This window comes from Pipra filicauda, unplaced genomic scaffold (assembly GCF_003945595.2).
Source record: "Pipra filicauda isolate LSUMZ 115617 unplaced genomic scaffold, ASM394559v2 scaffold322_size837228_pilon, whole genome shotgun sequence".
In the NCBI taxonomy this organism is placed as follows: domain Eukaryota; kingdom Metazoa; phylum Chordata; class Aves; order Passeriformes; family Pipridae; genus Pipra; species Pipra filicauda.
This window is the reverse complement of record NW_024104446.1, coordinates 187619-211239: the sequence shown is the minus strand read 5'-3', so window position 1 is coordinate 211239 and position 23621 is coordinate 187619. Positions and strand designations below refer to the sequence as shown.

Here is a 23621-nt window from a genome sequence, read left to right as displayed (position 1 = left end):
AGGTATGAGACTTTTTTCTTTGCATGTGTCTACATTAAAAAGATGTATCATAAGTTTGTTTTGTCGAATATAATTAATTGTTGCTCATGTTTAAAAATACCATATTTTAAAGGGGAAAAATTAATACAGTGTAGGGCCACTGTTTAGATTGCTGATTAAGGAACTGTACATTTCTGTGCTCTTGTAAAATAAAGTGATGTCAGTGGGCAAGAGGTTTGTGGATCTAGAGACATATTTAACTACTGTGTCTGCACAGCAAGATTCAAGTAATGAAGCAATAGTTGCCTTGATGGCCAAACTCCTGTCTTCATAAAAAGACTCGGAGCTTTTAAAATATGTCTAAATATACACATGTGGGCAGTAAATGAGTCTGCTATGCACCTAAATAACTTTTGTGAAAGTACTTTTGGTTGCTTATGTTTCTGTTAGTGAGCAGTGTGGATAAATAGATAACCTGTTGAGTAAAATGGTGCTGAGGACCTGACACCCACACAGTGCATCGTGTGGGGGTTTTTTGCTTTGGGGGTTTTTTTGGGTTTTTTGGGGGTTTTTTTGCATTGAACTACCTCTAGTTTAGCTTCATGGACTGAAAGGCCACGGGTCTGGAGTGCACATTGCACATCTTCCAGTTGAGCTTCTGCATCATGTCTGCATCACCAAGATAGTCTGATGGGGCAATCAGGGGTTTGTTTAAAAGTCCACTCCAGATCCATGCTAAACCAGCAATGCAGGCACTCCCCTACAAAAGGACGTGTCTGTCACACGTTTGAGCACTGTGACAGTTGAACAGCTGGTAGCATAATCTTGACAAACTGTGCTGGCCCAAATGTGCTGCTCCCAGGGTGGGCTTAACCAGGGGTAGCTTAGGGATGCTGCCTCACACTCAACTGTGTGCTGATGCTGTGTCTTGTCCTCTGTCATGAGATGAGTAAACGTGATGGGTGCTTAGAGTCTTTCATAATTTTTTATTTTTGTTTAAAGTATACTAGACTGAAGGTAAAGTTCGAAAAAGAGTTTGCTTTCATTCAATGTGGAAATTTATATTGAACTATTATGCGAATGAGTGACTTAAGTAAAATCATAGGAACAACAATCATTCTTACATGAATGTTTACATACTTTTTTCCCTTAGATTTTAATTTCTCTTTGCGTGTTAAATAATAAGAGAATGAGACAAGAAATAGCAAAGAATGGCAGATTTTGTTTTGTTCTGTTTACCTCCCATTTACAATATTAGTCCCTAAAATATTTATATTTAGTTCAGAAAATAGCTCCTTTTACATCACTGCAAAAATACGTAAATTATTTCACTTGAACACAATTGCTGTTTTCATACAGTAAGTAACTTATAGGCATTAATATATAATGAAAATATGGAATTCTATAGTGTATTTATAATGCATTCATAGAGCTTAAGGCACAAATGCGTCATTAATTCATCTAGTCTAAACATGCTGACCGTTACATTTCACAGCTTTTCCCCTCTATTTATTCTTGTAATTTGAGTTTCTTTAAAGACCCACAGATTTTATTTAGATTTGCACATACCAAGCAGCAACATATCGTCTAATTTCCTTTACAGTTTTCAGTTTGCCTCCTAAACACACACACAGAAACTCATTTCTCGGCTATGGAAAACACTGTTCTCTCCTCAGCCAGTTCTGTGAACAGCATTAAGTATACTCTCTACCTTGCAAAAATAGTTATGCAGACAGTATTTATTCCTTGCAGTTTTCTTTTCTGTGTTCTATTAAATCAGCATTTCTCTTTTTGTACTACCCAGAGCCATTCTGGAAAGAGCATCTGCCTAGTCTAGACCTCTCTGCTAGACCCTGTTGGACTCTTGCAGCCCTTTCTTGGCCACTTTCCTCTGCTGTATTGGGCATAAAACATGTTCAAGGCATCTTCCTCTTCAGTTCATCTGTTCTCTAATTGCTTATTGTCTCCAAACTAAGATAACTTTCATTCAACCGGTAATACAGGCCACCAGTGATAAGTTTCTCATTTTCAAACATGTTTTTTTAGTGTTTCCTTCTATTTTCTTCCACATGGTCTGAAGGGGGAACTGTGCAAGGCTATATCATTATCTTCTGGGGGTTTCATTTCTTTGTTCTAGGGACTACAAAATCCTGATAATGCTTGGGCTACTGTGTTTCTTAGCATGACAACTCTCTTACTGGAAAGATTTACATTGATAAATGCAGAAAGTCATTCACTCTGTACTCTGGGTCAGCATTTCATAAACCATCTGCATTGCAAAGGCATTTATACATCTCTGGATATCACTGAGAGTCTCCACTAGAGAGTCAGAAATGGTGGACAAAATCTATGACCATTTAAATTTTGTATTCTCTATTTACCATTGATCCATTTTCTATATCTTAAATTATCTAGTCATTGCAGCATAGTAAAGTCTTCTTTTTTTTCAGTATATGTTTACATTATTTTAGGATAGAGAAACATTTATGTGCTGCATAAAGGAGAGTCTTGGTATTTTCTCCCTATGGAAACTCATACACACTGTAGGCAATTTGCCACTTGATCTTTTTGAAAAGTGAAATGATTAGGTTTAAGTCCCTGTTAGTAAAAGATTTTCTCCAGCATTTGAATATTTATTGTGATTCTTCTCTTGATTCTCACCATGTTTTCCAATCTCCTTTAAAAAATGCAAATACCAGAACTTCAAGAACAAACCTGATAGTATCTGTTGTGACAATACCTTGTAGAGTGATAAACTCATCTCCCAAGTGCTGCTTACTACTGTGCACCTGAGAAAGGTTGTTTTAACCCTTTTTGTTTCAGATCCCAGTAGTAATTCATACTGAGTTGGTCATTCACACTGGTCTCTAAATTGTTTTGGAAATTGTTTCATTCCAAGAGGAAAGTAAATCATTTGCAATGTAAATGAGGCCTGGATTCCTTGTTCTCCTAAGTATAACTTAGCAGTGATTGTATATAAAAAAAAAAATAAGTAAAAAATTGACCATTGTACAATTTCTTTATCCTCTGTGCCATTAACCATTATTAACCATTTTCTTTTCAGTCTTTGGGTCTTGCATAGACCTCTCAGCTCTAATATATTTGTTCTATCAAACTTAGTGCATCTGATACTCTGGGAACCTTGCAAACGCATCTGGAAATTTCCTTTTCTGGTGTTGGTCCCCTTCTAAAAATTCCTATTTTAGCCAATTTTTAATTCATTTATTTTGCACTGCACTTTATTTTATTTTTATCTGTGTCACAAGAAGGAGCTAAGAAATATACTGGGGGATTGGAGAGCATCCATCTATACCACTCCTGCCATTACATTTTTTGGGTTGTTAATGTCTTCATCATGGCTCACTTCAACTCCCTGTTGTTTTAAAGCTGAAAAGAACTTATTTCTACTACCATTTCATTCCCCAGCCATGTTGACTGTATTCCTTTATACCTTTTAAGTTAGCTTAGTTTTTTTTGAGATGAGGCAATGGTTGCTTCAAGATACAGACATACTATAGATTTATGCACTGGCATCACAAGGCTTTCTGATTTGTTCTTTATTCCTTTTCTAATCTCATTTAACATCCTATTTTCTGTTTTGACTGCCACTAAACATTCAGTTGATATGTTCAAAGAACTATCTGCAATGACTTCAAGACCATTTTCTTGAGTGGTAATTGCTAATTTAGAACCTATCATTGTGTATTTGTAGCTAGTTGTTGATTTTTTTTTTTCTTGTGCACATTGCCTTCAGTTCATTGGCACTGAATTTCATTCTCTTATTTTATTGCCAAGTCACTTGATATTGTGAGATCCTTTGCAGTCAGCTTTAATTTTTATTGCCCTAAATAAACCAATGCTATTATCTCACCACAGCCTGGAATCAGGTTAGTTTGACAAAATCTGTTTTCCATGTCTTTTTTCTCTTCATTAACATGAATTTTGTTTTTTTTTTCCTTCTGACTATTTATATTTAAAAACAAACAAACAAAAAAAAAACCCTTAGAAGAAAGTAAAATATTTACTTGCAGGGAAGAGATTATACGAAAGTCACATTATCAGTGCTGTAATTTCCAATGATTCATAGTATTTTATGGTTGTGTCTTTGAGACACTCATCTCTGACTTTGATGTTGCATATAAACTAATTGACGTTTTGACTGATTACAAGAAAATTCAGTGTGTGGCCCAGATCCATTGATGTATAAAGCCCAGAATCAATGTGTCTGAACACTTTCAGCCACAACCATGAATATTTTTTATTCTACTAACTTAAGAGAACTGCAAGAAATTAATAAATGTGTAGGGCAGAATTTTCTAAGGGTAGAGATCCAGTTCCTAGTCATAATAAAGCAGTCACACAGTGCAAGGAACATTTTGTTTCTCCTGTCCAGCTGTCTTGAATGTATTAACCTTTTCCAAAATGCAGGAGCACCGAGTTCATAATTTCAGAGTCGCTGTTGTTTCCCTAGTTAGTGGGTTTTGGAAGGGTCGTGGAGGAGGAGAAGATAAGGTAAAGTGGCCTACCCTTACTTCATGCTCAGAATCCTAGTTTGTAGCATCATGTCACTATGCTGATGTTGCCCCTAAGCATCTGTTGCAGTTACTACCTAGACAGTACAGTATATAGTACAACTATCTACAACTTTTCTTTAAAAACATTTCTGGGAAATAGTATTTGTAAGTAGTACTTGATTTAAAAAGCTTAAAAGATGTTGCTACGGAACTGGATTTATGCTAGTGGTCAGTGGAGTTTTTTTGTTCTGGACACCAAATATAAATTCACAGTCAACTCGTACTTGTTTTCAAAGGGGACTGTAGAGAGGGAGACGTTGGTGTTATTTTGCATTTATGCACAGTACTCCTCTGAACTGTGCTACTTCAGGAAATCTTGGTGTTTCCCATATTAAAGAGTAAATTTTGAAGCTTTTTGCAGAACAAAAAAGTTGTGGATACCTAGCATAATTCAATAGTTAAAGGGTTGTATTAATTGAAACCAGCATGTACAGCAGAGGTGCCAATATGACTGAAAGTTCTTCATGCAACTATTAAATCCAGATAATTTTATAAAAGAAGCTGTCTAAAATGTTAAAAGATCATCTGAGTGCTTACTTTTGGTATCAACTTTAGAAGCCTTTTGTCAGTATCCAGAAATTCACTAAAAGAGCTTGAATTCAGTGATCTTTCTACCAAAATACTTCATGGGTTAAATATTACAATACAAAAACATTGAAGCCAGAGGGAAGGCATATGCTCTGATTGTGAATTGCAGGTTTTTAATAATTTTATTTTTTTTTAACTTCTTCTGTTGTGTCTTTGGGGCTGTAATATGGTGATGTCCTTGGAGATGTTTTCCCTGGGGAATTAGCCATAGAAATTCTCAATATGATAAAACAGGCCTATTTTCATGTGCAAACCCAGTTCCTCAAACTAATTGTATTCCCTGCGTAGCTATTGTTCCTGCATCTCAGGAAATTATTCAGAATTTACAAAGTGAGAGAAATATAAATCAGTATAATTTTTTAGTATACTTCCTCCTTTTTTCCCATCTACTAAATGTGGAACTTGCATTACATGTTTGTTGAGAGTGTTGTGGGTATGTGTTCAGTTGTAATGGAGCTTATACTGTGCTGATGGAGACACTAATAACATTTCCAGGAGACAATTACAGCATTAGAGTTGTGCATTTGCTTTTGACTTTGAACATGGGTGGTTGACTTGTTTGTCATCCTGGTAGAGTTTAGTGTTCCTCTATTTATTTGTTTTGTTACAATTTGTTACAATTATTTTTTTTCTTTTGTAATTGCAGTTGTTTCTTATCCTTACTGCTGGTAGCTGCTGTCGTTTGGAAAATCAAACAAACCTGTTGGGCTTCTCGACGGAGAGAGGTATCAAAAACTTTATTGCAGTAGCTTTATCTTTCAGAATAAATTGAGAACTTTGATGAACTATCACACCTCCACTTTCTCCTGTATATGCAATTTAAATATCCTTTTTATACCCTTGACTTTTTATACTGAAGAAGAAAACTATTTCTTTCATCTGTCAAGAATTAGATAAATTGCAGCACTAGACTGCAGAAAGCTAAATTTTCTTTATGGTGGCATATTTAGAATGGAATAGAATATTTCAGTTGAAAGGGAACTACAAGGATTATCCAGCCTGACCACTTCAGAGCTGACCAAAGATTAAAGCATGAGCATTGTCCAAATAACAATATCTTTAACACTGACAGGCTTGGGACACTGACCACCTTTCTAAGAAGCCTGTTCCAGTGTTTGACCATTGCTCTGTAAATAGATGTTTCTTAATGTCCAGTCAAATGCAGCTTTGAAGCATTCTCATGCATCCTATCTCTGGATCCCAGGGAGAAGAGATCAGCAGCTCCCTCTCCCTGTCCCCTCATCAGGAAGCTGTAGAGAGCAATGAGATTGCTTCTCAGGCTTCTTTTTTCCAAACTAGACAACTCCAGGTTTCTTAGCAGCTCCTCATAGACATTCTTTCCAGCCCTGTCTCCAGCTTTGTTGCCCTCCTCTGGACGCACTCGAGTACCTTTACATCCCTCTTAAATTGTTGGGCTGCATACAGCACTCAAGGTGAGGCTGTACCAATGCTGAAACACATTTTTTGACTGGTTGGTTTTGCTGTTTATTGCATCACAACTCTCTCAATAATCTCAAAATAGTAGTGCAGAAACATTGGCAAGCTGAATGAACAGAGGATCATAGTGTAGCATTTCAGGCTTCCAGTAATTTATTTAATGTTGTGACGCTGTGTTTTTATCAACAGTCATTGGAACACCAAGTAGGAGAAAACTCTCTTGCAAAGAGTTTATACTGTCTTCTTTTTTATTATCTCTTTTTTCTTGCAATATTTTTTTAAATTCTGAGAAAAATTCTCTCTCTATGAGTATCAGTATTTCCGTCACTAAAACTGTGATACAATTGAAGCCCTTCAATAAACACTCATGCATTAAATCACCTTATTCTGTTGTCTAAATTCTTACAGCTGTGTTCAAAAATTTGGATCAAATATTTGTTCTTATCTTTTTAACAAATCATTACACTTAGATATGATCAAACTTTGGTTATGTATGCTGCTGCATGTATATAGCATGATTTTATACTGATAGTAGTTGTATTTCATTTTGTTCTCATAAATAAGATCTATAATTTTTAGACAGGGATTTTTCACGCCCTCGAAGTTTCTAATCTTGATTTTTGGAAAAAGCACTTGCTTAATGAACTGTAATCTTGATTTTTTTTTTTTTTTTTTAAAGGGCAATCTTTTGTCTACTTAATTATTTCTTCTTAATTTACAGGCACTATGAATGTTTGAATAACATTTTTTTACTGTATATCTACAGTGAATTTGTATATGCTTTAAAAGTGCCAGGTAACTAGCACTTATAATTTTCCTTCACTGAAATTATAGTGTACTAACACCAAGAGTTAGCTTAAACTGGTGCTACAAAAAAAATGTATATTATCAGTACTTATTTCCTTCAGGTATTTTTTAAATTCATATGAATATTGTTAAGCATTTTCAACCTCTAAGGGCAAATGCTCATCTATTTGTTATTACTTACAAAATACAGATAAAAGTTACTTTAAGCTACAGTATTCTGTTCAACTTATTAATATTTCATTCATATTTGTCTCAATACTTAATAGTTCTGTGCAAAATTGTATTGTGATGGAATGTAGTAATTCATTGATTTAATCTCTCATGTTAATAAGGTTATTTTATTGATGCATTTAAGAAAAAATACAAACATACCCATTTACAGATCTAGGGGGTCTAGTCTGTTTTCTATGGTTGCTTACCTATATATCTGAAATATTTTTTTAATGTTGTCTCGAGGCATCATCTGATAAAGAACACATTCTTGTATAAAAATTTCTTGAAGTTTTCCAAGATTTATTCTCTTAATGTCACCCAAAAGCATTTCTAAGATTATGTGAAAGTTCATATAAGCTGTTTGATAAATGCAACATTACCATAAATCAGCTTAGTCGGAAGAGCAAAACAGAAAGACATACTTGGCAAGGGGATTAAAAGTCTCAAAAGTTCATGCTTTCCTTGAGTATAACTAGAGAAACTTTGTTTTCTCACATAACTAGAGTGTGGTAGCATCATGAATGAATTGTAAATGTTCAAGAAATTCTCTATTTTCATTCTGATGTTGCACATCAACTGCAGTACATGTCAAGTACAAGTTTTTGATAATAGTTTCCTTTAATGTAGCTCAGAAAACTTATTTTTATATGGAACCATATTTATAAGGTTTTCAATTAAGTGATACAGATAAATTGTATGAATAACATAACAGTAGAGGCAACCTGTTGTTGAAAAGATTTCTGAAGTATCTACTTTTAAAGCCCATGACCTGGCAGATGAGCTTTTCGTCTTTTTCATCATTCATGAAACACAAGACTGTTTGACTCTTTAGATGTTATCCTCAATAAGGACACAAACTACAGTAAGAAGTGAAATATAACAAGAACACAAACCAATATAAAAAAGCGTGCTGTTAATAGCTATGCATCCATTTATTCTTCCTCTCAGTCTGTTTTCCCCTAAAGGAGGAGGAACATTACTATCCAGTTCTTGTGATCTTTTGGTAATTAATTTTATCAGGCTGTTGAGGTAAGCCAGTTATTTTTTGAAGATTTGTAGAATCATATGTGCAGCTGAAAATTCAGAACCTTGTGCTGTTTTGCCCTCTGACTAATGCTTGGCTACATTACTGATTCCAAATTGAATGTAGCATGACCCCAATCCAATACAAAGCAAGAGCAAGTTGTTTGCATTGTGCAGTGGGAATGTCTCAATTTTCCCAGTAATTTAGAAATTTTCTCTCCAGTTTCTTTCCTCATTCATTGTTCATTCAACAAATATCTGCAGAGCACTGCCCAAATCTTACTGAGCAATTCTAATTTAGGCTCTATTATATATATGTAAGAAACTGTTATGTGTATATACATATATGTATATGCATATATATATATATCTATATCTGAAAATAAATATATAGGTAGAGTCTTCCAAAATACTTTAACTGATGTTTATCAATACTGGATTTAACTACCCTTTCTCCATAGCTATTGGTCTTTTAATTTATTTAATTATAATAATTTTCCCCTAAGACAAGTCCTTGAGTTTTGGTAATTTTTTTTTTTTTTTACTCATAAAAAATTTTGGTTCTAATTTTTTTCTTGCCTACATTGCTGTCTCTTAAGACATACTTTACCTAAGGCTTTTTGAACCTCTATATTTATACTTTGACTCCTGGATGAGCTTCTCTTCTTCTCTCCTGCCTTCTGAGAGGGCAAGAGACAGCAGATAGACTCTGTCTTACCTTATACCATCAAAGTTATTCACCTTTTGCATTGAGGGAAAATGGAAAGTATCATTCTTTTATTTTATAGCTCCAAAAAGATCAATGAAACTTTGAGCAGGAGAACATGAGCAGCCTCCTGCCTGCCACCCCTTGACACCTTCCCCCACTCATCCCTCCCATGGGTCTGTGTCATTTTAAAAAAGGTTTTTAAGAAGGGCTGAAGTAAGATAGTGGAATATTGCTCATTGAGAGAGCTTGATCCTTGAAAGGGATAATACGGAATATGATGATTTTCAAAGCATAATTCTTATGGCACTATCTTTCTTGAGAAAAACAAACAAACAAACGAAAAACAAAACACAAGAAACTTGGAACATTCATAACAGAGCAGGATAAAATTTACAGATAAGCATGGAAATTCATGCAGGAGTAGAAAAAGGGCAAGATATATCTGTTTGTCAAAAAAGTTAAAGGAGTTCCTAAGTATTGCAAAGTTTAAGAATAGCAAAACATTTTGCAGTAGAGTCCTACACTATGTTAGAAGATCAGATATGTTCTCTAGGTTATAATCTCCCACTCTTCTTTTTCCTCCAGAGACTCACAAATCTTTCTAGTAGTACGTTTCTCAGTAAAATTTGAGTTATTAGTTCACTGGATGAAAAAGCAAGAGCTGTCATCTTCTCCCAAATGATTTGTTAAGCCTCTTGCATTTTATACCCTGATTTCACCCAAGAGCCCATCCATGAAGCTTCAATCTGACTCTGGTTTCCTCCTTTATACAAGAAAAGATATATCACCCAGATTTACCAAATCAGAAAATTGAAGAGAATATTATTTGTTTTCCCTGCACGTTTCATACCTAAAGTATTCATTCAATATTCTGTTGAGAATGGGTACAAGACAATCTGTTCTTAGATCATTTTCCTGAAAAGCTTGATAGGTTGCTTGCCAGATTTGTAGTGGCTCAAAGGTTTTGTCTCATGAACTTCTGATTTAAAGATACCACACTGCAGATAAAATTTGCATCCAAATGATTTCTTTTTTGATAGTTTGTTGAGTTTTGTTTTTTTTTGCTGGATTACACTGAGGCCACTAACAAACTCATGGATTATAAACCACACTGCCTCTAGTTCAGGTATTTTTGCAAAGCATTTGTCCTTCAAACAGTTGCTGCTCAGATACCCTTTGTGCTATTCGTTCGAACAGATGTTTTCAAAATACATACATGTGCCAATGTGTTGGGTGTCCTTATATAGAATCTTAGAACCACGGAATTGTTTCAGTTGAAAGGATCTTTAAAGACCATCTAGTACAATCCTCCTGCAGTGATCAACTAGATCAGGTTGCTCAGAGCCCCATCTCACCTGATCATGAATGTTCCCATTCCCACTACCTCTCTGGACAACCTATTGCTGTGATTCACCACCCACATTGTAAAAAATATTTTCCTTATATCTGGTCTGAAATATATATTTGTGTATATTGGATCAGTCAATTAGTTAAAACACAGTTTTACTTTTTTTTTTTCATTGAAAATAGCTTTTTTACACGTTATTATAGTTACACGCTACAAAAAGATTACATATCAAAAAGGTTACTTAAATTTGTATTTCCTCATATAATACCTTAGAAGTGTCTTCAGTGATGAGGAGGTAATGCATGATTGCACATTTAGGTAAAAATGTTTGAAAGCATGGTGTTGTGTGTGTAAAGTGCTTGCCTAACTTTAAAGGTTAATATCATTCCTTTATTGGAATTTTCATATTTATATAAAGCATTTCATTGTACAGTCAGCTGTGCACCATTTGCCTGTCTGAAAGAATAGCATATGCAAACATAAAAACATGGAATTATAGCAAATGCTTGCTTTATATAGTGTGTGGGTGCCACACGACTTATTGCTTCATTTTATTAATTAGGCTTATGTTTGTTTAAAAAAAAAACACTTTTCTAGCCTTAATTTTAATATCAAGGTAGTTTTATTCTTTTAAATATTCAAAGATTCTTAAAATTACAGAAATGAAACTGAAGTAGACTACTTCTTAATAGCAGTAACAGTTCATGTAATAGCTTTAAGCTCATTTCTATGGTAACCCTAATAGAACAAGAAAGTTCGCTTATGTTGATAGTACTAATGAATGTAGACAATATGTGAATTTCAACTAGAGCTTTTTTGCTTTCTATTTGAATGGTAATATTTTAAAGTATTCCTTTTAGAGAAGACAATAATGGCTTTTGGTGTATACAATATTGTTTAGGGAATGCAACATATTTACTTCAGCAATATTAATGCACACAGAATATAGTGTATTCTTGAACAACAACCAAAGGAGCAAAAGGAATACTTTGTTTCATCTGTATGTTTTAGTGTGAGGAAGGAACCAACAACAACAGATGCAAGGAAACCAAGAAATATTAATATGTGTAATTAAAGTACCCCAATGTGTAATTTTATTCATGTGTGTAGGATTATACATTTTATGTTTAAAAGTTGTTAACCTCAGAGATAATTTTTCTGTTTTGGTATCTTCTTCTTGTCTGTTGCTTAGCAAATATCTTAAACATCTGTATGTACTTACTCATAGGCTGTGTGAGTAATCCTACTGAAGTCAAAGGAGCTATTCATAGGACCAGAATCTCAACTTGTTATATTGCTCAAGCTCTTCTGAAATCAATAGAGCTATGACTGCGTATTTCAACTGTAGATCTAGTTTTACTGAGGGTAACCAGGGCATTTATTTTAGGCTGACATTTTCTGCATTTTCTCCAACCTAAAATTTAGGTTCCTCTCTGAATGAACCTTTCAAGCAACATGCCTAGATAGTTGACACTAGATATTGTCTCAGGACTCCCTCTGCAGTCAGTATAAAACACACTTCCAAATGACAGCTTATCCCACCCAGTTTTCACAGTGTTCACTTTGATACTTGTGTTAACGATATAAATAACCCAATGAGTCAAATCACCTATACTGAGAGTTAATCCTTGCTTTAATTTTGTAAAATAAAAGTTGTACTTATAATACTGTCACCTTACAAAGAAAAAGGATCTGATTAATTCTTATTTTAGTACTGCTCGCATCATCCTTGTTCATTGTAAAGAGAAGTATTAAATGCTGACAGTGACAGACTCAATATTATATTGGAAAAATTTATTTTGGGAGATGAGTTAAAGCTGATCTAAAGCAAATATCTTAAAACATCATATGGTGTATAGAGGTTTACATGAACAATTATCATAAGAGTAGGGGCATGAGACTGAGGAACCCATCACCATTATTTATGCCTGTGTATCTCCTGTGAGAGGCATTTGTCCTAGGAAGTAATCCTAGCTGTCTTGTTTCAACTCTGTTTATGAATTGGCAGCTTGAGTAGGAATTTGACATGAATTCACCTGACTGAGTAGTTAAACCAAGTTTAACCTGTTCTAAAGCCCTGCATCTTTTGGGGGATTGCATGGCCTATGGGGGCAGAGAACTGCTGGAATAGTGTTAAGGTAGTATGTAGACTGAAGGAAATTAACTATTCTAAGAAAATCACAGGGAGATGGAGAAAAAGTAGAAGCCAAATTGTACAATAAGTGAAACGATTCCTTTGAAAACCCTACAGGTAGACAATGGAAATCTTGAAGCATGGGATGTATTTGTAATCTGGTTTCCTTTGCAGGCCTTCCCTTCCACAAGTTTAATAGTCACCTTAAAATCATCCTGTCCAAGGGAGAATTGAAGAAGATTATATTATACTGTATTTAATCTTGCCTCTTGAAGGTGATCTTCTTTAGAACTCATATAGGTATATAATTTTCTTATATATTGTACTACAATATTCTTTACCAGGATAATCAGCAGAATATTTTTTTTTTTTAATGCTGAAAATTAATCTGTTGGTTGGAAGTAGAGAGTTGACTTTTGACTTTAGCTTTTCTGGTGATCAGTTTTGGAAGAGAAACAAATAAAGTCAAATCAGACATTCAAGGATGTACACCTGAACTATGAAAATTTGTTCCTACCTCTAGCACTTCTAATCCTTTTTTTTCTTAAATTAAGTAGATGTGAACATGTTTTTTGAAACAAGTACATGTAAAGCACACTGGAAATCAGTGTGTGTGCATATAAAACACCCAGCTTTGGGCAACACAAGGTATGTGTTAGCTAAGGTATGAAAGTTTGCTAACAGATCTCTTTCTTCATTCCGTGAAAATTCGGAAGGTAAAGAAGAAAACAATAGATTTTAAAACAAAAATTATGATCTACTACTCTTTATTAAAAAAATAAATTAGGGAAAGGAAACTAAGTAGGTGCTTTAATTATATCTACTTATGACCAGAAGAAAAAAATTGTTCACTTTTCTTAATATAATAACCAAAATTCCTTCTTACATTTGCATAGTGCAGTTAGCCTGAAGATTCCCAAAAGGCAATAATCAAAACAAATTAGTTTCATTATATGTGATTCCTGGGATATGTGTAGAAGGAAGCTTGGGTGTAGTTATTACTGCTGATAACAGTATTTTAAAATTAATAGTGGTATTCTGTTCAGTAGAATTTATTATCAAAGTTAAGCTTTCTAAATATTAATATAAAATACTTCTGGAGATAATGTTATAATGGACTGTATTATTTCCTGCTGTCTGCTTAACTCTGGCAAGTGTACTGGGTTAAATTTTAAAGCTAAAAGGAAGGTAAAAACAAGGTTATTTAAAAGAAAGAGGGAACTGACCCAAATGAAAAAGACTGCCTGAGGCAACTGGCCACTTGGCAGAGCCTGAGGATGCTTTGAGCTACATGGTTGGAGAGTTTTCCATGAGACTAGTTGTAAAAATAAAAACATTAGGAGCATTTTTAGCTAACTACCTGTCAGCAAAAAGCTGCAGACAATGAGGAAGGCAATCCTTAGTGGGGCCCTGGGAAGGAGCCAGATAACTTCTTTTGAATTTCTGAGATAAAAAAGTCATTTGGATTTTTTTAACGGTGTTAAAGAAATGAGAATGGTGGATGTGTTCTTTATAATAAAGAGGATTGCACCAAAATAGATGATTTATGTTTGTCTCTTAACAAAAACAAAAGACCAGGTGTTGAATATTGGCCCAAAGTGGTAATACTCTTTACATTTCTATTTCCTCTGTGTTTGCAGTGTAGTGTCAGTTTTTGTCTGCTATTAAAACACAAACAAACCACCCTTTCCTCAAAGCTCTGGAAGAAAGGAGTGGATTTAGATGCAAACAACAAAAATGTTACAAGAACTCTGCTATGAAGAGAATGTGAAAATGTTTGACGGTTTACAGAAAGAGCTCTTTGAGAGAAAAATGCACGTACTCCTCTGGAGACCGTCCGTAACTTTTCTCAGAGTTTGGAGGGATTTTAGTTGCACTAGGTAGACAACTTCAGTCCAAATGTGTCACCTGAAACAGGGGAAGCATAAAGGAAACTCAGTATGAATTGTCCTTCCTCCAAAGAGCAGGGAGGTAACTCAAAGTCCAAGCCTAAAAGGCATACATAGCTCCTCTCTATTATTCTGCTCCTCCTTTCTACTTAACATTCTGTTTATTTACATTTGAATGCTAATAATGTATTATAAAAATTATATTAAATCATGCAAACAATCATTTTGATTGGAATATGGAACATTTGCTATTGCTTCAACAAACATCCAGCATTTTCTTGCAATTATATGAATTTATTTTTTTCCCAGAGCTAATTTTTAGGTACATTTCTGTAAGTGTGTAACTGATTCGCAGTAAGGAGGGATTAATATCATGCCTGAATCTATTTCAAAGTGTTTGCATTTCACTTTACCCAGTATGGATAGTATGTGCCTTGTAAAATAAGCACATTGACCCTTTTATCTCTTAAAATTAGTGTTGATAATATACAGAATTATTCTTTCTTTTAAAAAAAATTGAAGATACTGACATTTCTTACATGTGGATGACTGCCTGCTAAAGTCAGAGCTTTAATAATCAATGCAAAGCAAATGCAATGATCAATGCAACTGGAAATTACATAACTTCACCAGCTTGTTTTTTCAGTTCATGCACTATTAGTTGGTTTATTCTCTCAGCAGAATGTGTTCAGTGCCATGAATATCAGTATTATTGCTATCAATGAGCTCTGGGGGGAAATTCTTCACTTTCTGTAGATATTAGTATGTCCAGACATTCCTTGGGGTCATCCCTCTGAGCAAACATTCACTGTTGAAGTTCCTCTGGGCACCTTCCAGGCTTCTTCTCGTTCTCTGGATAGAAGGAAATAATAGTAGGTTGATGGTGACAAAATTTGCATAGGTATGCTTATTTCTTGGGGAACCTGCCAACACAAAATAGCAGTGGAACCTTAGGTTGGAAAATAAAGCAAACAAAAATAAAAACAACCAAAAATAACTTTAAAAGAAAACATGGTTGTATGACAGTCTACAAAAAGGTAGAGCAGTTATTCTTTCTCAAGGATATAATGATGCATTGTTTATCCTTCCTGGAGCTATATTTTTCTATTGCTCCAGCAGTTCACAAACAATAGTTGAGAGTTAGTGTGACCTGATATAAACTAAGCTCATTACATTAATTTTCAACAGATAATTAATAATTAACATATAACCTTTGGCTTTCCTTTAATCTTCAAGGATTGACAGAAGTTGCATAAAAACATACTATGTGTGGAAAAAATGCTTTGAAATGCAAAATTTAATTAAAATTAATGTAATGTTATTTCAGTACAGTTCTATAGTAGCAAAAGTACCATAGGGAATATGAATATTTGAACAGACTATTATTTTTATCCATGCTGCTCAAAACTTAAACAAATTATTTCTGGAAAACAATATCATTTGATCATTGGGATTTATTGCATTGAGTGTACCATGGTAGTTAAATTGTGACATCAGTAAATTAGCCTAGACTGCTTTGATGGTCAGTTGACCCATATGTAATTAACTAAACTAAAACTACCATGAATCCTGTGGACTGAGGTTTTTGGGGTTTTGTGCTTCACATACATTTTGAAAATCACAGTTAATTAGACTTATATCTAAATAGCTGTGTTTTCTTAGTTTTTTATATTTGTGCAGCCATGGCAAGAAGTACTAAGGCAGGCAGAGAATAGAATATCCCAGTTAGGAGAAGTTTGGGTTTGGAAGACAGTAATTTGGTTACTGGTGTTATGGGTGGCCTTCTGCAAATTGCTTCACTGCCTGGGCCATCAGTTCCCCATCTGTAGGATGGAATCAGTTGTACAGGTCATCTTTGTATGCTTTTCATTAGAAATGCTGTTGCTGTTATTTGGGGGAGCCTGTTCCGATGACTGCTCTGTTCTATTCCCCAATAGTCCTCGTTGTCTCTAGCCAATTTATTTAGGCAGGAAAGATGAGTGAAATGGACACTGAATTGCTCTCTTAATTTTTTCTATGTGTAGAGATATAAACATACTGTGAAATATGGTTTATTATTTTAATGTGTTGTATTTTGTATATGTTTTAATATTTGCTAAAACACATTAGGAAGGTATGAATTATCTCATATGCATTTCATTTTTGGGTTAATTAAAACCAATCACCCATTTCTTTGGGTTTTATGCTTTCTGAATATGTTAATGATGTACAATACTGATTCTGCGCTACTTTTGCCTACCATAATAATTTATGCCTTCACAAAGTTATTTCCAGAATAATAGAAGCATGCATATTACAAAAATACCATACCCATGTGTATGTGACCCACATGCAAGTATCAGACACACCACATTTTGACTTCATACCTTAATATTGTTCATTAGTAATATTCCTAAACTTGTCTACTTCCCCCTTCACATGGAAAGCAGGTCCACATTGTTAATGTTGCTAATGACTAAATCAACCATGCATGAAATGTCCAAGCTTCACCTCTGATTAGAACATCAAGTGTGCTGTAAGCTCACAGGAAACAATGAACATAAATCATTTTAGTAGAAAGGGAGGAAAAGAGGAGCCAGCGAATTATAGTCAGAAAGTTCCCGAAAACATCAGTCAACAAAAACTAAGCTGTTTGTAAGCACCTATAAAAAAAAAAGATTAAAAACCCAGATGTTTCTTTCATGAACCTAATCACAAGAAAAGAACACGCTTTTCTTCCAGGGTAGGACAAAAATCCTCTTGAATGGAGGGAAAAATATCTGACGCTTCTTCAGTTGGACATTATAAAGGCTGTAAAAAGTCTATGACATGATACTTTATTAGGCAAGGCAAGGAAGCATTGTCGTTATTACATAGCTGTGGAGTAGGTGCAGAACTGGTCAAACCCCCATTTCATTATCAGTGAAATGAGGTATTAACTATGTGTGCACTGTAGTTATCTGCATTAGCCTGCGTTAGCCACAGGTGAACTCTAAAGTTTTGGCCAAGCTTAGAACACAACACTGTTTCTATTAATGAGCTAAGTTATGCAGTTGGAGATTACATCTATTAAATCTGCATATTAGGAGCTGGGTAACAAGTGTGTTGCAAGCAGGTTTAGATGTCAAAACAACTCAGAAATTGAAGGCAATATCTGCATTGGTGAATGCAAGTTTTTACATGGTAGAAATCATCATCTTTGCAGAAACAGCGTGAGAAAAAAGCTGACTGGGCTGCAATTCTTCAGAACTTATCGATGGCTTAGAAAGGTTTGCAAGCTGCATGTAAGTCAATAGCAATCTAGTTACAAAAGAGAATATATTATTGACTTGCATAGGTGGAAGCAGTAACTCTAAGACATCTAATTCTTGTGTTCTACTGAGTATGGCCTGAACTGGAGTACTGTGGCCAGTTTAGACATTAGAGTTCAAAAAGGGAAATTTGGAAATGTTCAGAGGAAAGAAATTGGCAAGTATGTCTGTTTATAGTTGCATACTATAAAAGATCATGGAGAGATGTGGTAACAACCTTGAAGATAGGGAATGGGTAATGCATTTATCTGTATCTGTCATAGAAAGAACAAGAAGTGAAGTGCCCATGTTATGGCAAAGAACATTCAGGTGACACAATGAAAAATAATAAATTACGATGATTAGTAGTGATGTAGTTCTGTAGATTATCTTAGAAATTCCAGGTATGTTGTCATTGAAAGCCTTTGAGAGTGGGATGGGCCAATATAGGACAGAAATTAAAAGACATGGATATATCTCTGCAGGGTGGTTAATAGTCTTTGTAGGTCTCTTTTAACTGTATGATCTTATGTCTAAAAAAAACAATGGTCAGAGAGAGTATTTTGTACAAACCAGTAGCATTTTTATTTGTCACAGAACCACAAAAGGGTTTGGGTTGGAATGGATGTTTAAAGGTCATCTAGTTCAACTCCTGCTGGGACTCCAACATGGGCAGGGACACCTTCCACTAGACCAGGTTGCTTAAAGCTCTGTCCAACCTGGCCTTGAGTGTTTTCAGGGATGGGGCATCCACAACTTCTCTTAGACTGACTGCTGCTAGATGATATGACATTACAGCAGCATATATCTGTAACAGTGCTGTTATAGTACCTGCACTTCCTCATTAAAGACTATTTTAAAATCTACATTAATTTGATATTTATTCTTTCGTTGCAAAACTATGTCCCAAATGATGAGAAAGGCAAGTAATTATTCAGAAGTTCAGTTGGTTTTTTTGCATTAAAAAGGCTTTTAAGTAGCAGCTTTCTTCTTTCTCATATGCATAAATGCAACCTTTGATGTTACTGATGTCATGTACCGTGTTTAAAACTTACAAATTCTCAGATACTTGAAAATTAGGGTCAAAACTAGCCCCTTACCTTTTATGCCATTTCCATGATGCCCATCCAATGGGCGGATTGAGCCTCTCCGTGATATTTTTGCTTTAACTACTATTTCTATTTTTCGATTTCGTGATTTGAGCTGGATTATTTGTTCCGTACCTGACATTGTGTAATTCTGGTGATTTCTGTGTAAGAGTGAGTGGCAAGCAAGGCAAGACAGCTTATTTGAGTTTAAAATTGAAAACCACACGCAAATCAGAAATGGAGCAAGTTTTGTGTGGTTTTGCTTGGCGTTTTTGTTTTTTTTTTCCTGTAATACATATTATTCTGATTCTCCTTTAACTGAACCAGCCTCACCAGTATTTTAAAACACACATTTTTGCAACAACACTGTTTAGCACATAAATAGAATTCTTATAAGAGGTAGAATGCTTTATCTTTGTGAGTCATTCTTCTTGCTTTCCTCTATCTTATGGCAGATGATTTACCTATCCTACAGATGGACAATACATTATTTTTTTGCTACTTTCAGAATGACTATTGTTTTCTGACCTGAAGCTAACATAATTTAAGTATGCTTTTTTCCTTTATATAATTACTAATTTACATATAACCTTTGGCTTTTGTCATTGTTGGAAATTGCATAGAATCGTGCAATTTGAGCAAAAATTCTCTCAAATGCAAATTCTAATTAAAATTAATATTGTGTTAATTTAGAACATTTGTGTTCTTGAAATATAGTGTCTGGGATATCACCAGTATTTGAATATGCCTTTAGTTTTTCCATGTTGTTTGTTGGTTTGGGGTAAAAAATTAAGCTTGAGCACAGTGTGACACAAAAGCTTTACTTAATTGCTTTAAATTGTTTTATCAATTGAAATGTATGCAAATAAAAAATAAAATACATAAAATTTGCTTTCTATTTTTTTTATATCTACTTACAAGACTGTTGGTAATTGGAAATAATGCTATCGTATAAAAGCTATTACCAAACATTTTTTTGGCAAAAATATTTTTCTACAGGCCGAAAATCTCACTTTTAGTGGAAGGTAAGCATCTTCATTTAGATTAAATTTTTTTTTGATGGGAGAAGCAAGCAAGTATATATTTCTAACATAAAGAAATAAGGTGATTTAGCTGGATTGCAAGCAAAATAGGACATGAAGAAGTATAGTCTATCATCTCAGCAGTTAATAGGTTTTTCTAGTAGTTGATACAGTCAAAATTTCCCTTTCAACCCATATAAAATTCTCATTCATAGCTAAGAGGAGAGTTTATATCCCTCTATTTTGCTCACATTCTGTTCAGGTCAGACTGACATCATAGTTTTGAAAAGTTTCTGCTATCTTTGGAAGATCATTCTCTAATCCATGTATTTTGCAGGATGCTATTTCTGTTACCAGTTTGAGCATTGTATTCACTTTTTCATTGCATCCCAATTCTTAAGCTCTGTAAGCACCCATTTACTGCTCAATCCTACAGCATTCCAGTACAGATATTCATAGTTTATGAGACTTCTCACTCCAAGACAAAGGAAGTATTTTCTGTTTGTGAGTTTGGGGTTTTTTTCCATTTGTTTCCTCTCCTCTTTGATTCTTAACAACATGAGCTGCAGGATATATCTGTCTAAAAATACTGGCTTTGTTTTTCTCCCCATAATGGAGGGAGGCCTCAGGCAACCAGCTGTCATGCAGCACTTTCATGCTATTTGACTCAGTGTCCTCCAGGTGGGAAAATAGTGTAAGTGTTTACACTACACTATTCCTCTGATCAAATTCAGCTTCTTCTAGACTTAGTCCCTCAATGGGACTTGGCCCTCTGTTATCAGTTTTGGATGCAGTGAATTCCAAAAGCAGTATTTACTGGACTGCTATGCACCAGTTGAAGAAGCTACTTCTTCACTGAAGTCTGTCAAAGACATGTTAGTGGTATTTGTAGGAAATCAATTGCTTTTTTATATTTCATATGAAAAGCATTGATTTGGTTCACAAATTTGTATCTGTATGAAAAATCTTGCCTAATTTACTCAGGGCAGTGTTTTCCCCAGAGCTGGTGTTAAGAGCGAGCTTTACCTACTCATTGGTGCTCACATGACTGTCAGAAAAAAAATCAGATACAATAAAGATTTTCAAAATACAGGTAAACAGTCTTCTGAATAAAGTATTAGTTACTGCCAGTTAGTTCCGCCTTGTGGGATGAAGTAGCCTGTAATATCACAAACCACAGAGCACATGCTTTTCTCTAGTTTACTGTACACCATGGCACTAGTGGGTAACAAGTAAATGAGGGATATACAAGCATAACTCCACCTACATTTGATGCTTTTTCTACATGTCCTAAGAGGCAGACTAAAATTTTAAACAGATAAAATTGCTAGAAGGGAAATCCTATGGAAGCTATTATTGGATTTCCTATTGATTTAGTAGGGTTAAAGCTTTGCCCTTTAAAATTATTTGATTTGCTCTGATCTAGATAGTTTTATGCTCCAACAGTAAATTGCATATAAGCCTTCTAGCAGCTGAAAAAAGTTGAGAAACACAGGTGACGCAGTGCAGTTAAATTCATGGTGACTTCATATTGAACCCACCTCTGCTGTTACCTCCACATCAGGTGGATTCAATTGCTTTGAAGAATCCAACACAATTTGTAGTTCACACCATTCACAAATATTAATTTTATTTTAAGTAGGGAAAAAAAACATATTCTAAAAATAATTTTTTTCTTTTTGGAGGGCAAAAAGCTATTTTTTTAATCATCATTTTTTTTATGATTGTCTTTGATTTTCACACCTCAAAGTGCCATAAAATCAGCTTTTGATCTTCATACATTCTTAAAACAATCTAGTAATTAAGTGAACAAAGACAAAAGGTAAGAAAGTAAAATTGTTTATGAAAGATAGTGAATCAAATGATAAGTAGGTCTTTTTTGTCTGATTAAATTAGAGTAATTTTTTGGATTAAAAAAATTACACTGTGACACCTCCCCACCATACTCAGATAAAAGTTTGTCAAGTGGTGCTTATGTGCTTTTGATTATAATGAACAAAGTTCTGAAGTTCTGGAGAGTTTCATTCTCATTTTAGCTGTTGAGCATATTTATTATGTCTCATTAATGTACTTGTACAGTTTCTTCTTCAAGATAAATGTTTGCTGAATCCTGACTGAAGGTGCCTTTGATGTTGAATGGCTGCTGTGTGTGATAACAAGGGAGTAACTTGTGCAAATTCAAGTACGATCATGTCTTGTGGCAGGTCATTGTTTTGCATGTGTGAGGCCAGCATACTTAGTATGAGTCTCTAAAGAGATAATGTAGCTACAGACATTGTGACCCACTGGAAAAATAAGAAAAAATACATTTTCCAGATGTCTTATGGAATTTATAATCATAATTGTATTCAAAATGGAAACTCATCCTTGACAGAGTGGTGTTCTCTTTGTTTTTTCCTCTTTTAATGGAAAGAATATAATACTAAAAAACCCCAGTTTTTAAAAAATGCCAAGTCTTTCCATGATATTGGTATGAAATGTCATTGTCCCAGAAGGAAAAAGCTGTGTTGCTGGCTTAAAGTTTGTTTTTAAATCTACACCACTTTGTGTGAATGAAAGGATGTGCTGTACTGCTCAGCTGCTAGAAAGCATGGACAGTCTTTGGCATAGACAATCTCTCCTGAAACATAAGTGGCAGCATAGAAGGTAAAAAAAAGCTGAGAGGTCGCTCAGAGTTTTGCATGGACAATCAGTCAGATGTTAAAGGGAAAAGGGAAAAGGTTAGAGGTATCTGGGGACATTTATTATAGTGTTGGTGATGTTTACACCTGTATGTTAATGTGACACTTTCTGTTCACTGTCCCCCTCAGGAGCAGGGGAGCTGGGGGTGACCCCAGTATGAGCAGTGCCCTCACCCATGTGATACCTTCTCTCAGGGGCAGAGAAGGATGGTGGAAATTGGGTACACCAACAGCCCCAGCAAGGAGCCAAATCCAAGCACCATTCAGGGAGTCCAGACAGGTGAAAAATGGTGCAGGGCCAGATACAGGGCTGGAGACAAAGCTAAGATAAGGTCTCCAAATCCATCCAGTTACAAGGGTCATGGCAATTAAGACCTCTTAGTACCCTCAGAGTCCTGACATTTACCCTAACCTTGTTAGTATGATTTAGACAAGGAGAATAGTATACATTTTCAACTAGATAGTTTTGTGGTTTTGTTTTGGTTTTCTTTTTTTCTCTAGAAATATTGCTTTATTTGTATCATGATGCTGTTAGAATACTACTTTTGTGTTTAGCTGTAATTCAGTTATACCTGAATATCTGCTATATATCCTGAATATATTATTCAGAGAGCTTTCAGAAGAAAAGATTAGCTATGGCAAAGCTTTTTGACAAGGCGTCTCTCTAAGTAAATGACAAACTTGTACAGCTATATCCATTTTCTTATAATGTCAGTCTCTGCCAGAAAATATGGGAAGAGGTTCTAATAAGCATATTTAATTCATCTTGTATCTTTCTTTCCTTGTCCTCCTGGTTTTGATTATATAGCTGTTATCTTTGATTTTCCCCCTGTTCTCATTCCCTCTCCCATCACATACAT

The 23621-nt window shown here is 34.8% G+C and overlaps 1 protein-coding gene across 3 annotated transcripts in view; it reads left to right on the top strand.

Annotated features, from left to right (window-relative positions):
- ATRNL1 (attractin like 1) overlaps nt 1-23621 on the top strand; it is a 379876-nt gene that overhangs the window by 248593 nt on the left and 107662 nt on the right. For all 3 annotated transcript variants that reach the window (XM_027740024.2, XM_027740021.2, XM_039383740.1), the window contains exon 26: nt 5788-5866. In XM_027740024.2, coding sequence (XP_027595825.1) covers nt 5788-5866 — 79 coding nt within the window. The remainder of the gene's footprint in view (nt 1-5787; nt 5867-23621) is intronic.